The following is a 17,218-nucleotide window of genomic DNA, read 5'->3' as shown; positions in this document are numbered from 1 at the left end:
TATATCCTGTATTGTGTGTTAAATATATCCTGTATTGTGTGTTAAATACATCCTGTATTGTGTGTTAAATATATCCTGTATTGTGTGTTAAATACATCCTGTATTGTCTGTTAAATATATCCTGTATTGTGTGTTAAATATATCCTGTATTGTGTTTTAAATATATCCTGTATTGTGTGTTAAATATATCCTGTATTGTGTTTTAAATACATCCTGTGTTGTGTGTTAAATACATCCTGTATTGAGTGTTAAATATATCCTGTATTGTGTGTTAACTACTTCCTGTATTGTGTGTTAACTACTTCCTGTGTGTGTTCTGTATGCAGGTCTGCAAGGAGAGACAGCTCGTCAAACAGAACTGCAACAGCACCCATGACCAGCTGTGCGAGTGTGCTCCAGGGTTCCACCTAGTGGTGGAGTTCTGCATCAAACACAGCACCTGTCCCCCAGGCTATGGCGTCGCAGCCCTTGGTAGGTCACCCCCCCCCCCCCCTCCCCATTTTGAGCCGTGTGTGTGTGTGTGTGTGTGTGTGTGTGTGTGTGTGTGTGTGTGTGTGTGTGTGTGTGGGAGGGGGGTTAGGGTTAGAGTTAGGTTAGAGTTAGAGTTAGAGTTAGAGTTAGAGTTAGAATATGGTTAGAGTTAGAGTTAGAGTTAGAGTTAGAGTTAGAGTTAGAGTTAGAGTTAGAATATGGTTAGAGTTAGGTTATGGTTATGGTTAGCGATAGGTTAAGGTTAGGGTTAGAGTTAGGTTATGGTTATGGTTACAGAATGAATGCAACATTCTTATATAGTCTATGTAATATCCCTATATTTCACATTAACACAGCTGTGTGCGTGTGTGTGTGCATTGTATGTGCTATGAAATGAAGAGAAAGAGAGAGAGGGAGAGAGAGCGAGAGAGCATGTACATTCAAGTGCACGTTGGAAATTAATGCAAATAAAATAGTTGACCGATGTGAAAAATATTCGGGCTGGTTACAAACGGAATGTGATCGGTGGCAGGTAGTATCGACCTCTTGTGTGAAAAGGTGTAACTTTATACTGGCGACCTAACGTTAGTGCATTGGGCAACAGTGCGGAATATGTATTCAAATTAAATAGTTGTCGTTGGCTGAAGTGAAAGATATTCAAGCCTTCAGGCCTGCTGTCGGTGCACAGCAAACACTATCGGCTGATGAGATTCAAAGATCCACAAATCCACAGATTCACAGATCCACAGACACGACCAAATGTCCAAGCTGGCCTCACCTGCCGGATATAAATATGCAGAGGAAGCAAAAGATGATGTGTGTGTTTGTGTGTATTTTTGCGAGAGAAATAGAGAAAGAAAAAGAGATAGTGCAAAGCAGAGAGAGAGAGAAACAGAGAAATAGAGAGAGATAGATGTGTACTGGTATAAAAGTGTCTTTATCTAGAGACAGTAGAGACAGAAAAGTAAATTTATTGCCAAGTAAGTTTGCACATACAGGGACTTTGTCTTGGTCATTAAATGCTGCTAAAGAAGAAGAAGAAGAAGAAGAAGAAGAAGAAGAAGAAGAAGAAGAAGAAGAAGAAGAAGAAGAAGAAGAAGAAGAAGAAGAAGAAGAAGAAGAAGAAGGAAGAAGAAGAAGAAGAAGAAGAAGAAGAAGAAGAAGAAGAAGAAGAAGAAGAAGAAGAAGAAGAAGAAGAAGAAGAAGAAGAAGAAGTCTTTATTTGTCATGCAGTTTAACACACACATGTGATGGGCGACCCACGCACACACACACACACATGCACTGAGTCACTGACGAAATGTTCTCTCCACCTCCCATCCCATCGTCCTTCCCTCCCCAAGGGCAGCCGGGAGCAGACGAGGGCTGCAGTGTGGTGCCGCGCCCGGAGACCAATCCAAGTGCTCCTGTCTGTCTTCGTCACGGACGCGACAGCGTTAGCGATCTGTCGTTGTGCATGTTTTTCCATTGGGTTTATCTTATCGGGAGGGGAAACCCGTGCAAGCACGGGGGGGAGAACATGCAAACTCCACACAGAAAGGCCCGGGAGATACCCCACCTGGGTAACTGGTAACACGGCAACCTGGTCCTCAAGCGGGAATCGAACCCAGGAACTTCTATAGCTGTGAAGTGACAGTGTTAAACACTACACCGCCATGCCACCCAGTTTTTGGTGCAACACTTACGAAACAAGTAGGAGTAAAGTAATACAAAAAATATATAATTTAAGTAGAATAAAATAAAATGGAATATATAAACTGAATCCAAGAGAATCGTCATGCTTTTGTGAAGAGGTACGTTTTAAGTCCTCTTTTAAAGGAAGCGGTGGTGGTGTGGTGCTCTGAGGTAGTCAGGGAGGGTGTTCCACAGGCGAGGAGCAGCCGAGCAGAAGGCCCGGTCACCCCCATGGTGCGGAGCTTGGTCCTGCGGGGAAGGAGGCGGTTTGTGTTGGTGGAGCGAAGTTTTTTTTTTTTTATCCACTTTTTCTCCCATTTTCTGTATTTTCTCCCATCCCAATTTCGTATCATCCAATTCAACCCTCCCCTGTCACAAACGCTGTTTCTTGCCTCCCACAAGCCGGCTGCAATGTGGACTAAGTCATACATAGCACAAGTCCCCTCCGGTACTTGAAGTAACAGCAGTCGCATCTTTTCACCTGCGCAGCTCGATCTCTCAGTGGCGAGGAGTAACACGTGGGAGGCTCACGCTGCCCCAGACACTTCCTGATTCTACTGCGCAGGCACACCAACCGACCTGTAGGAGTCGCTGTCCACAACGCCCGATCCCCACCCATCAGTTTCCCACCCCCTAATACGGCCAATGTGTATTAGTACGGACGACCAGCTAAACTGAAAGCAAATGTGGAGCGCTGGGCTCGAACAGGCAAGCCCAGCGTCTCCAGATTTCGTGGCGAGCGCCTTGCCCACTACGCCACGTAGCCGCCCTTGTTGGCGGAGCGAAGGTTATGGATGGATGGAGATCTTTGAGGTAGGGGGGGGGGGGGATTTCCCTGGATGCACTGATGGGTCAGAAGGGATATTTTGTATTCAGTCCGGGTGGTGATGGGGAGCCAGTGAAGTGAGTGGAGGATGGGTGGGTAGAGCAGTCGTCAGGTAATCCGGAGGTCGTTGTGCAAGGTTGAGCATTTGAGCAAGACACTTAACCCCCTAATTGCTCCCGATGAGCAGGTTGGCACCCTCCGCCGTCGGTGTGTGAATGTGCGAGTGAACGGGTAAAATGTGAGGAACAAATTGTAAAGCGCTTTGGATAAGAGCTGTTAAATGCACCATTCACCATTCATATATACAGCTTTTCTTGGCAAGAGTCCAATGTCAGATGGCCTTGGTGCTGATGAAAAAATATCACTATCAGATTTTCTTTTCTTTTTTTCTTTCTTTTTTTTTGCAAACAGCTGTTGACCTACTTTTGAACTCTCAGAATGTCCTCACATAACCCTGGCATGCGCTGTGAAGTCTGTACGGGGAGGCCCCGACTTTCTGACCATATTATAATGAATGGATGAATGAATGTTTTTTTTTTCATTTCTGTCCTCTTTTACAAAGCAATGTACAGTAGTGGAACATTTATCAAAAGAAACACTGATAATGACATGTCCTGCCCCGCGGCTACGGAGAGCCATTCAACTGATAAGGAACTCACTGGCACTGACAGACAGTACCTTGTGCCTTGAACCAAAGTGAATTTGGAAGCCAAACATTATTTTCCTACAATAAATGTGTTATCTATGAGTCTAAAACATAATATAAAAGTAAAAAGTAAAAAAAAAAAACATTGGTCCTCATTCTCGAAACGGACATACGTAAAAGTTACCAAGGAATTCCTTCGTAACTCAATTAACTACATACATACTGGGTCTGAGGGTCTCAGTGATACTGGGCCTGAGGGTCTCAGTGATACTGGGTCTGAGGGTCTCTACTGGGTCTGAGGGTCTCAGTGATACTGGGTCTGAGGGTCTCAGTGATACTGGGCCTGAGGGTCTCAGTGATACTGGGTCTGAGGGTCTCAGTGATACTGGGTCTGAGGGTCTCAGTGATACTGGGTCTGAGGGTCTCAGTGATACTGGGTCTGAGGGTCTCAGTGGTACTGGGTCTGAGGGTCTCAGTGATACTGGGTCTGAGGGTCTCAGTGATACTGGGCCTGAGGGTCTCAGTGATACTGGGTCTGAGGGTCTCAGTGATACTGGGTCTGAGGGTCTCAGTGATACTGGGTCTGAGGGTCTCAGTGATACTGGGTCTGAGGGTCTCAGTGATACTGGATCTGAGGGTCTCAGTGATACTGAGTCTGAGGGTCTCAGTGATACTGGGTCTGAGGGTCTCAGTGATACTGGGTCTGAGGGTCTCAGTGATACTGGGTCTGAGGGTCTCAGTGATACTGGGTCTGAGGGTCTCAGTGATACTGGGTCTGAGGGTCTCAGTGATACTGGGTCTGAGGGTCTCAGTGGTACTGGGTCTGAGGGTCTCAGTGATACTGGGTCTGAGGGTCTCAGTGATACTGGGTCTGAGGGTCTCAGTGGTACTGGGTCTGAGGGTCTCAGTGATACTGGGTCTGAGGGTCTCAGTGATACTGGGTCTGAGGGTCTCAGTGGTACTGGGTCTGAGGGTCTCAGTGATACTGGGTTAGGGTTAGGTTACTTGAACTATCAGACTCAGTGTCCCTCCCCGCAGGACTCCGCAACGCCCCAACTCTGGACTCATTCAAAAAAACTCCTCAAAACCCACCTCTTCAACTTGGCCTTTAACCCCTAATTTCTCACTTTGTATGTTGTGTCTGTCCACTATCTTTGTTACTTTTGTTACCCCCCCCCCCCCCCCCCCCCCCCTATGTAAAGCGACCTTGGGTCTTCTGAAAGGCGCTATATAAAACGAAGTTATTATTATTATTATTATTATTATTATTATTATTATTATTATTATTATTATTATTATTATTATTATTATTATTATTATTATTATTATTATTATTATTATTATTATTATTATTATTATTATTATTATTATTATTATTATTATTATTAGTGTATCAGACTCAGTGTATCAGTGTCCTCAGTCTTCCTTTAATTCGGCGTGGATTTCCTCCTGATGTCACACTTATTAAAAAAGATAGATGATGTGAGTGTGTGTGTGTTTGTGTGTGCGTGTGGTTGTGTGTGTATGTGTGTGTGTGTGTAAATGGCTGCTTTTTTATATAGCGCTTTTATCCAAAGCGCTTTACAATTTGTTCCTCACATTTTTACCCATTCACTCACACATTCACACACCGACGGCGGAGGCGACCATGCAACCTGCTCATCAGGAGCAATTAGGGGTTAAGTGTCTTGCTCAGGGACACATCGACACGCTGCCCGGGAGGAGCTGGAATCGAACCGGGAACCTCCGGATTGCCAGACGAGTCGATGGCTGCTCTACCTCCCGAGCCACTGTCGCCCCTGTGTGTGTGTGTGTGTGTGTGTGTGTGTGTGTGTGTGTGTGTGTGTGTGTGTGTGTGTGTGTGTGTGTGTGTGTGTGTGTGTGTGTGTGTGTGTGTGTGTGTGTGTGTGTGTGTGTGTGTGTGTGTGTGTGTGTGTGTGTGTGTGTGTGTGTGTGTGTGTGTGTGTGTGTGTGTGTGTGTGTGTGTGTGTGTGTGTGTGTGTGTGTGTGTGTGTGTGTGTGTGTGAGTGTGTGTGTGTATGTGTGTGCGTGTGTGCATGTGGCTGTGGCTACAACAATGCGATGCTGACCTAACTATTCCTGGATATTGTATTTGGATATAATTAGTCTGTGTCTGCATCACAATGCAAATGGTGTGTGTGGAGGTCTAGGATGGAATGAAGTGTGTGTGTGTGTGTGTGTGTGTGTGTGTGTGTGTGTGTGTGTGTGTGTGGGGGTGTGTGTGTGTGTGTGGGGGTGTGTGTGTGTGTGTGTGTGTGTGTGTGTGTGTGTGTGTCTGTGTGTGTGTGTGTGTGTGTATGTGTGTGTGATTGATTGATTGATTGATTGATTGATTGATTGATTGATTGATTGATTGATTGATTGATTGATTGAAAACTTTAATTAACAGATTGCAGAATGGGTACAGTACAGTACAACTCAAAGGGGATGCAGACCAGAGAAAGACTTGCGTTTTGTTTACATCAGGGTCCCCCATTTGAATATTCATAATGACATTTATGACACACACAACATACAGATATACAGATGTAAAAATCGAATCGAATCATCTAATCTAATCTAATCATGACATTTATTATACATTTGTGACATACAAGATATGCAAATATACAGTACTGTTAAACAGAGATCCTAGTGAGTGTGTGGAACCAGACGTGTGTCTCCACTGAAACCAAAGTGCGTCTCTGAGGTCACCATCATCTCGTCCACTGGAGGAACTACCTCAGAGCTCCTGGTTCCTCTTGTACAGTATGTGACGTGACTCGTTAGCTCTGCACTGCAATATACAGGTCATCAGTTAGTTAGTAGAAACAGTGGCTGTCACTACTGCTGTCTAGACTAACGTCGTCTCATCCTGAGCAATCCACTACTGTGTTACCCACTACTATTTATGTAATGTAACCTTTATTTAACCAGGCGGGTCAATTAAGAACAAATTCTTATTTTCAACTACGGCCTGGCGAGAGGAAACGAGGTCCCCTTGAAAGGGCAACGGGGAAAGGGGACACTTTTCTTTTTAATTAAATTAAATTAAATAGAAGAGAGACAGATGGTACAAACATCACAGAGGTACGGGAAATAATTAAAAAACACACATCAAACAAACAACCAAATTAAATTACATTCATGATACATGATACATACATGAAGCAGAACAGTCAGTTAAAAGGATTGGCACAACGACTAAATTGGGACGGGGAGAAAACCAGAGAAAAATTGGAGAAAGAGAAGGTAAAAAAAAATAAAGGAAAGGAATTCTGTCCAAAGACAGTGCAGGCCTTGGGAATAGTGCGATGACATCACTGCACCTCAGGCGGTAGTTGTGATTGGAAAGAGGCTGGAGAGGTATCTCGTAAGTAATCCACTTACTGTGTAATCAATTATTGTGTAATCCACTACTGAGTTATCGAGTGAGTGAGTGAGTGAGTGAGTGAGTGAGTGAGTGAGTGAGTGAGTGAGTGAGTGAGTGAGTGAGTGAGTGAGTGAGTGAGTGAGTGAGTGAGTGAGTGAGTGAGTGAGGCCCAATACAAGAGAAGGCATCCCTGGCCTGCAGGTGGGAGATCATATCATATTGTTTATAGTTCCACAGCAGCTAATCACACATGATGATAGAACCACACAGATATTCATGACCCTGGCTTGTTCTGGTATGACACGCGTCAGGCCCGTATAGCATCGACAACCAAATATTTACATTTTGGGAGATAACGATGGCAAATAGTATAGCCGATATTTACCGCTATATCCGCCAAATATGACTGACTAATATTGACGTAAAATGTTTAACGATACATAGTACCGACGTATTTAAAACCCCAAAGAGTTAAAGGTGCACTATGTCGTTTTGAGAGAGATAATTACAGAGCCTGTTGATATCATATAATTATTTGAATCTCATTTGATCATAAATTATATGAAAAGTTATTTTTAAGCTTGTCCCAATCCGTCTCGCATTCATTTGTCCGAATCAGTCTCACATTCATTGTCACTGGAGCAGCTGATGACACCATTAGTTTGTTTGTGCAAAAGAATATCCGGAGCTCTTACTGTATCGCTCCTTCAGGAGAGAGACTGTAGCTCAGGTACTGATTGAACTCCTCTGGTCTGGCTTCAGGAGAGAGAGTAGCTCAGATACAGATACTAATAATAACTTCATTTTATATAGCGCCTTTCAGAAGACCCAAGGTCGCTTTACATAGGGGGGGAAAAATAACAAAAGTAGCAAACATAGTGGACAGACACAACATACAAAGTGAGAAATTAGGGGTTAAAGGGCAAGTTGAAGAGCTGGGGTGTTGCGGAGTCCTGCAGGGAGGGAGTTCGGGAGGGTGGGAGCTGCCACGCTGAAAGCTCTGTCCCCAAAGGTCCGCAGTCTGGTTCGGGGGATGGAGAGCTGACCAATGTCCGTGGATCGCAGGGACCGTGTGTGTAGGGGTGGAGGAGGTCAGTGAGGTACTGAGGTGCCAGAGCGTGGAGGGATTTGTAGGTGAGCAGGAGGGTTTTGTAGGTGATGCAGGATTTGATGGGGAGCCAATGGAGGTTATACTGATTGAACTCCTCTGGTCTGGCTTCAGGAGAGATAGAGAGTGTAGCTCAGATACAGGTACTGATTGATCTCCTCTGGTCTGGCTTCAGGAGAGAGAGAGTGTAGCTCAGATACAGGTACTGATTGATCTCCTCTGGTCTGGCTTCAGGAGAGAGAGAGTGTAGCTCAGATACAGGTACTGATTGATCTCCTCTGGTCTGGCTTCAGGAGAGAGAGAGTGTAGCTCAGATACAGGTACTGATTGATCTCCTCTGGTCTGGCTTCAGGAGAGAGAGAGTGTAGCTCAGATACAGGTACTGATTGATCTCCTCTGGTCTGGCTTCAGGAGAGAGAGAGTGTAGCTCAGATACAGGTACTGATTGATCTCCTCTGGTCTGGCTTCAGGAGAGAGAGAGTGTAGCTCAGATACAGGTACTGATTGATCTCCTCTGGTCTGGCTTCAGGAGAGAGAGAGTGTAGCTCAGATACAGGTACTGATTGATCTCCTCTGGTCTGGCTTCAGGAGAGAGAGAGTGTAGCTCAGATACAGGTACTGATTGATCTCCTCTGGTCTGGCTTCAGGAGAGAGAGTGTGTAGCTCAGATACAGGTACTGATTGATCTCCTCTGGTCTGGCTTCAGGAGAGAGAGTGTGTAGCTCAGATACAGGTACTGATTGATCTCCTCTGGTCTGGCTTCAGGAGAGAGAGTGTGTAGCTCAGATACAGGTACTGATTGATCTCCTCTGGTCTGGCTTCAGGAGAGAGAGTGTGTAGCTCAGATACAGGTACTGATTGATCTCCTCTGGTCTGGCTTCAGGAGAGTGTGTAGCCCGTGTTCCCAGGTACTGATTGAACTCCCTGTGGCCGTTGGAAACAACACATCGGAATTCTTAATTCGCTCGGCGTTCCCCTTTTTTAAAACAGCTCCTTCTTCCGTTAACCGTAAACCTTAACCCGACCTCAATCCGACCCCAGCCGTGGAAACGTCAAGCCCCGCTGACGCACAGTATTTGTGGGTTCCCGAAACGTCCAAATAAGGCCCCCATGAAGATTATGAAATGTGGGAATGTGTTTGTTCTGGAAGGTTCCGGGGTCATCTCTTCCAGAGGGGGGGCCGCAGCCGGAGGCACAATGGCTCCCCTTCAGCCCCCACGAGCCCCGAGACCGCGCCGCTCACAGTGGGGTCTGGCAACAATGGAAGAATGCATGAAACTTGCCTCCCAGAACCGACGGTTCTCCATCCACAAAGAGTATACAATGTTACACAATCCCGTTTTAAATCACATACGCCGCACTGTAAAACCAACAGTCCTCTGAAATGCGAGTCCCTCCGGTAAGCTCTCTCCACTCGGCTTGGGGGGTTCCCCCCCCCCCCCACGTCTGAGGGAGCGCAGTGTCCCTGACCTGGGGAGTGTATCCATTTCGGGGGGATCCCTGGGGTGAGATTGTCTGGAGAGACATTCTTGAACTGAGATGTTCCGCTGGAGAGAGAGAGGATCCCTGGATAGCGCGGTGGTGATTGGGTTCGTCTACACACCACCTCCGTCGAGTGACGCGGCGCTGTCCTCCATGTCCCCGCCTGACTGATGGACCCTTTTCAGTGACATAGCACCGCGTCTAAATGTGTTGCAAGATAAAGACGTACAAAAATCACACTGTGATTTGTACCGGAGAAGTATACTGTGATGTGATCATTCAGCCGTGTTGCCGAGCTCTAGTTCAGACACTATAACCATATACCTTATACCTTAACCTTATACTATAACTATAACCTTATACTATAACTATAACATTATACCTTATACTATTACTATAACCTTATACCTTATACCTTATACTATAACTATAACCTTATACCTTATACTATAACTATAACCTTATACATTAACATTATACTATAACTATAACCTTATACCTTATACTATAACTATAACCGTATACCTTAACCTTATACTATAACTATAACCTTATACTATAACTATAACCTTATACTATAACTATAACCTTATACTATAACTATAACCTTATACTATAACTATAACATTATACCTTATACTATAACTATGACCTTATACCTTAACCTTATACTATAACTATAACCTTATACCTTAACCTTATACTATAAGTATAACCGTTGCTCCAATCCCAACACAATATATTCTCGTCTCTGTATGTATGTATGTATGTATGTATGTATGTATGTATGTATGTATGTATGTATGTATGTATGTATGTATGTATGTATGTATGTATGTATGTATGTATGTATGTATGTATGTATGTATGTATGTATGTATGTATGTATGTATGTATGTATGTCTCTCTCTCTCTCTCTCTCTCTCTCTCTCTCTCTATCTCTTCCTCAGTCACTTTAGTGACTTTTCAACTGCAACCGCTTCAGGGACAGAACTCACCCCAGTCATTAACCAGCTATACGTACAGTATGCTAAGTACGACAGGACAGCTGTTTCAATTGCAGATCAGCATGTGGCACCATTTTCATGTTTCTTACACTGAAGGATGTGCTGGGGACTGGAGAGACGACTGTATGTCTATCTCTTCCACCTCTCTGCCTGACAAACACTCACACCGTCTGGCTAGCAGGTGAACTGGTGTATCTCTTCCACCTCTCTGCCTGACAAACACTCACACCGTCTGGCTAGCAGGTGAACTGGTGTATCTCTTCCACCTCTCTCTCTGACAAACACTCACACCGTCTGGCTAGCAGGTGAACTGGTGTATCTCTTCCACCTCTCTCTCTGACAAACACTCACACCGTCTGGCTAGCAGGTGAACTGGTGTATCTCTTCCACCTCTCTGCCTGACAAACACTCACACCGTCTGGCTAGCAGGTGAACTGGTGTATCTCTTCCACCTCTCTCTCTGACAAACACTCACACCGTCTGGCTAGCAGGTGAACTGGTGTATCTCTTCCACCTCTCTCTCTGACAAACACTCACACCGTCTGGCTAGCAGGTGAACTGGTGTATCTCTTCCACCTCTCTGCCTGACAAACACTCACACCGTCTGGCTAGCAGGTGAACTGGTGTATCTCTTCCACCTCTCTGCCTGACAAACACTCACACCGTCTGGCTAGCAGGTGAACTGGTGTATCTCTTCCACCTCTCTGCCTGACAAACACTCACACCGTCTGGCTAGCAGGTGAACTGGTGTATCTCTTCCACCTCTCTCTCTGACAAACACTCACACCGTCTGGCTAGCAGGTGAACTGGTGTATCTCTTCCACCTCTCTGCCTGACAAACACTCACACCGTCTGGCTAGCAGGTGAACTGGTGTATCTCTTCCACCTCTCTGCCTGACAAACACTCACACCGTCTGGCTAGCAGGTGAACTGGTGTATCTCTTCCACCTCTCTGCCTGACAAACACTCACACCGTCTGGCTAGCAGGTGAACTGGTGTATCTCTTCCACCTCTCTCTCTGACAAACACTCACACCGTCTGGCTAGCAGGTGAACTCGTGTATATTTGAAATTTATTTGAAGGATAAACCCCTTGAGATATGCTATCTCGTTTTCGAGGGGGTCCTTAACCCACATGGTCAGATGATCTCTTATGGTCGACAGGCCAATATGTCACCCATGTATTTAGACTAGAAGAATTAATATAATGTTTCTAACCTGAGAGAGTTGCACCTATAGATGCTTCTGCCCAGTGGCCCGTTCTTCAACAGGAACCAAGTGGGAATATTTTTAGTACATAGTTAGATATGTTTAAATGTGCTGTTTGTTACACACCAAAAGACCAAGTGGTAGAGTCATTTGAGGCTCTTGAATCAGGAGCTGTCAGGCTATTTTAGTTGTCCTGCAGTGAATTGGAAAGGAAGCAATAAATGAATGAATGAAAGAGTAAATTAATGAAAGAGTAAATTAATGAAAGAGTAAATTAATGAAAGAGTAACTAAATGAAAGAGTAAATGAATGAAAGAGTAAATGAATGAAAGAGTAACTAAATGAAAGAGTAAATGAATGAAAGAGTAAATTAATGAAAGAGTAAATGAATGAAAGAGTAACTAAATGAAAGAGTAAATTAATGAAAGAGTAAATGAATGAAAGAGTAAATGAACGAAAGAGTAAATGAATGAAAGAGTAAATGAACAAACGAGTAAATGAATGAAAGAAATGAATTAAGAGTAAATCAATGAAAGAGTAAATTACTTGAAAGTAAATTAACAAAAGAGTAAATGAATAAAAGAGTAAATTAACGAAAGAGTAAATGAACGAAAGAGTAAATGAACGAAAGAGTAAATGAATGAAAGAGTAAATGAACGAAAGAGTAAACGAATGAAAGAAAAGAATGAAAGAAAAGAATGAACGAGTAAATGAATGAATGAAAGAGTAAATGAATGAAAGAGTAAACGAATGAAAAAGTAAATGAATGAAAGGGTAAACGAATGAAAAAGTGAATGAAAGGGTAAACGAATGCATCGACCAGCGACTGTCATCCATTCCGGCTCATTTGAATAAAGTAGTTTATGTTTCTGAACTCATAAATTACATCTGTCACATCTACTTTACGTCTTATCGCCACATCACAGGAACCGAGCGGTGATTCAGAAAACCCAGACACAAATTTGACGGTTTCACACAAGCTGCATATTTTGGAGGAGGGGAAATTCTGGCAGAAACTAGATTACTGTGAGCGTTTTACAATAAATGGTAACAGAGCTAAAATTACAGTAGGCCTAAGCGGTGGTCAGCTGCTGGAGCTATGAAAAGACCTGAGCTTTCCTTTTATACCTCCGTCGTAGAGGTTAAGTATGCCCCATGGTCAAATCATCTCGGTTGATACGTGTATTTGCTAAAACATGGTACATCGAATACAAATTCGTTTATGAGTTTGGTAGAGAGGACTTGACGTTCGCTGGCCGGGAGAATTGGGTCAAGCACCCTGACCTTCTTTATCGGGTCACCTTATAAACGTATCTGACACAAAGGAAGGGGGTGGGGGAAGGGATGACCATGTGATGGGTGAAGGGGGTGAAGAGTACAGGAAGGAGGGGGTGAGGGGCAGTGGAAGGAGGGGGAAGGTGTTAACAAAAGGACTAGAATGAGGGTCCAGGATGGGGGGAGGGAGGTGTTAACAAAAGGACTAGAATGAGGGTCCAGGATGGGGGAGGTAGGTGTTAACAAAAGGCCTAGAATGAGGGTCCAGGATGGGGGAGGGAGGTGTTAACAAAAGGACTAGAATGAGGGTCCAGGATGGGGGAGGGAGGTGTTAACAAAAGGCCTAGAATGAGGGTCCAGGATGGGGGAGGTAGGTGTTAACAAAAGGACTAGAATGAGGGTCCAGGATGGGGGAGGGAGGTGTTAACAAAAGGCCTAGAATGAGGGTCCAGGATGGGGGAGGGAGGTGTTAACAAAAGGACTAGAATGAGGGTCCAGGATGGGGGGAGGCAGGTGTTAACAAAAGTACTAGAATGAGGGTCCAGGATGGGGGAGGTAGGTGTTAACAAAAGGACTAGAATGAGGGTCCAGGATGGGGGAGGTAGGTGTTAACAAAAGGCCTAGAATGAGAGTCCAGGATGGGGGAGGTAGGTGTTAACAAAATGACTAGAATGAGGGTCCAGGATGGGGGAGGTAGGTGTTAACAAAAGGACTAGAATGAGGGTTCAGGATGGGGGAGGGAGGTGTTAACAAAAGGACTAGAATAGGGATGTCCGATATTATCGGCCGATATCGGCATAAAAATGTGATATCGGAAAATATCGGTATCGGTTTAAAGAAAAAAATAATAATAATTTTTTACATTTCTATAACCTTTATTTACCCAGGCAAGCAAGTAAGAACAAATTCTGATTTTATTTATTGTCAAAAGTATGCATAATGTTGTGTTAATTCCACAACAAGAGATATGTAATGTTAATTACCTGAAATTATAAAAAAATTTGGGGGGGGAAACCCTGCATATATCGGTATCGGTTGATATCGGTTGATATCGGTTGATATCGGTATCGGAAATTAAGAGTTGGACAATATCGGTATATCGGTATCGGTAAAAAAGCCAATATCGAGCATCCCTAGACTAGAATGAGGGTTCAGGATGGGGGGAGGTAGGTGTTAACAAAAGGACTAGAACGAGGGTCCAGGATGGGGGGAGGTAGGTGTTAACAAAAGGACTAGAATGAGGGTCCAGGATGGGGGAGGTAGGTGTTAACAAAAGGACTAGAATGAGGGTCCAGGAAGGGGGGAGGTAGGTGTTAACAAAAGGACTAGAATGAGGGTCCAGGATGGGGGGAGGTAGGTGTTAACAAAAGGACTAGAATGAGGGTCCAGGATGGGGGAGGGAGGTGTTAACAAAAGGACTAGAATGAGGGTCCAGGATGGGGGAGGGAGGTGTTAACAAAAGGACTAGAATGAGGGTTCAGGATGGGGGGAGGTAGGTGTTAACAAAAGGACTAGAATGAGGGTCCAGGATGGGGGGAGGTAGGTGTTAACAAAAGGACTAGAATGAGGGTTCAGGATGGGGGGAGGTAGGTGTTAACAAAAGGACTAGAATGAGGGTCCAGGATGGGGGGAGGTAGGTGTTAACAAAAGGACTAGAATGAGGGTCCAGGATGGGGGAGGGAGGTGTTAACAAAAGGACTAGAATGAGGGTTCAGGATGGGGGAGGGAGGTGTTAACAAAAGGACTAGAATAGGGATGTCCGATATTATCAGCCGATATCGGCATAAAAATGTGATATCGGAAAATATCGGTATCGGTTTAAAGAAAAAAATAATAATAATTTTTTACATTTCTATAAACTTTATTTACCCAGGCAAGCAAGTAAGAACAAATTCTGATTTTATTTATTGTCAAAAGTATGCATAATGTTGTGTTAATTCCACAACAAGAGATATGTAATGTTAATTACCTGAAATTATTAAATTTTTTGGGGGGGGAAACCCTGCATATATCGGTATCGGTTGATATCGGTTGATATCGGTATCGGAAATTAAGAGTTGGACAATATCGGTATATCGGTATCGGTAAAAAAGCCAATATCGAGCATCCCTAGACTAGAATGAGGGTTCAGGATGGGGGAGGTAGGTGTTAACAAAAGGACTAGAACGAGGGTCCAGGATGGGGGGAGGGAGGTGTTAACAAAAGGACTAGAATGAGGGTCCAGGATGGGGGGAGGTAGGTGTTAACAAAAGGACTAGAATGAGGGTCCAGGATGGGGGAGGTAGGTGTTAACAAAAGGACTAGAATGAGGGTCCAGGATGGGGGAGGGAGGTGTTAACAAAAGGACTAGAATGAGGGTCCAGGATGGGGGGAGGTAGGTGTTAACAAAAGGACTAGAATGAGGGTCCAGGATGGGGGAGGGAGGTGTTAACAAAAGACCATGAAAGGAATCTTCCACACCTCTCAGCTATAACTATATCACATGCCGTATTACAGTAAGAGATTGAGATGCTCTGGAGTGAAAACATGCCTCGTCATGGACAGGGAGGAACCACACGAAAGGTTCAATCTGATACGACGGCTTCTTCTCCGCTCGCCTGCCTCCCGCACACGTCTCACTTCTTCTACCCTGTAAAGATTAAAAACAAGGATGTGGTCACTGTCACTCACACCTGGTGCACGGAAGTCACCGTGGTTTTCAGTTTTTTTTCTTCAAATTAGTTTGAAAGACTTCAAATTGCATTCATACATATAGTGTCACGAATGACCGAATATTAAGTTTGTCTGCACATTTATGCAGTGATGGGAACAGAAGGTTGCATGCTTTATGACTGCGTTCATCTTCGTTACCATGGACACGGTGAATAAACATGGCTGGCGGCACGAAGTGAAACAATTTCACTTTTTCCGGTTCTTATTTATAAAATAGACTAAAGATAGAATTAATATAATATTACTCAGTTATTTAGTTAGTTAGGGTTAGGTTATAATAAAAAAAAAAGAGGGTTAAGAAAAAAAGAGTGACTTGCTCAAACAGTCACAAAGTGCTCCATGTCATTATTAAATCCATATTGAAGATTCTGAGTTATGAGAAGTCTTGCCTCGGGTTGTAACCTGCGTGTGTTCTTCCTGCAGGGACTCCTGAGGGCGACACGGAGTGTGAGTCCTGCCCCCCCGGGCTCTTCTCCAGCGAGGGGTCAGCGGGCGACGCCTGCCAGCCCCACAGGAACTGCGACCGGCTGGGCTTGAAGACGCTGCGGCCGGGCACGCCCACCGCAGACAGCCTCTGCGACAACCAGGGCAAGAGCCAGGAGTGCTCCCGGCACCACTCGCAGTGCCGCAACGGTAAGGGGCTCGCCGGCGGTCAACTTTTCGGGAATTTTGAAAAATATTTGCAGACAGACATGTGTTTGTTTTATCTTATAGTATTTTTTGCCTTTTCTCCAATCCTACAATGTAGTCGTTATTTGAAACTCGAAAGGCAACTGAGGTTTCCCTCATTTACAGTCACGTCGATTGTACATATAGAAATAAGCAAACAAAAGGCGAGGGTGTAGAAAAGCTCATGCTGCCCTACTGTCAGTCTGGGGAGGGTGTAGACTACCACATGCTGCCCTACTGTCAGTCTGTGGAGGGTGTAGACTACCACATGCTGCCCTACTGTCGGTCTGGGGAGGGTGTAGACTACCACATGCTGCCCTACTGTCGGTCTGGGGAGGGTGTAGACTACCACACGCTGCCCTACTGTCAGTCTGGGGAGGGTGTAGACTACCACACGCTGCCCTACTGTCAGTCTGGGGAGGGTGTAGACTACCACATGCTGCCCTACTGTCAGTCTGGGGAGGGTGTAGACTACCACACGCTGCCCTACTGTCGGTCTGGAGAGGGTGTAGACTATCACATGCTGCCATACTGTCAGTCTGGGGAGGGTGTAGACTACCACATGCTGCCCTACTGTCAGTCTGGGGAGGGTGTAGACTACCACACGCTGCCCTACTGTCGGTCTGGAGAGGGTGTAGACTACCACATGCTGCCCTACTGTCAGTCTGGGGAGGGTGTAGACTACCACACGCTGCCCTACTGTCGGTCTGGAGAGGGTGTAGACTACCACATGCTGCCCTACTGTCGGTCTGGGGAGGGTGTAGACA

The 17,218-nt window shown here is 44.9% G+C and overlaps 1 protein-coding gene across 1 annotated transcript in view; it reads left to right on the top strand.

Moving 5' to 3' along the window:
* Nucleotides 1–320: 320 nt before the first annotated feature.
* Nucleotides 321–17,218, top strand: part of LOC311246651 (tumor necrosis factor receptor superfamily member 11B-like) — a gene marked incomplete at its 5' end in the record, with an annotated part of 35,345 nt that continues 18,447 nt past the window's right edge. The window contains 2 exons of the mRNA XM_084336820.1: nt 321–471; nt 16,206–16,415. Coding sequence (XP_084192946.1) covers nt 321–471; nt 16,206–16,415 — 361 coding nt within the window. The remainder of the gene's footprint in view (nt 472–16,205; nt 16,416–17,218) is intronic.

Source organism: Notolepis coatsorum (assembly GCF_963971535.1).
Source record: "Notolepis coatsorum genome assembly, chromosome: 19".
In the NCBI taxonomy this organism is placed as follows: Eukaryota; Metazoa; Chordata; class Actinopteri; order Aulopiformes; family Paralepididae; genus Notolepis; species Notolepis coatsorum.
This window is presented reverse-complemented; position numbering and strand designations above follow the sequence as displayed.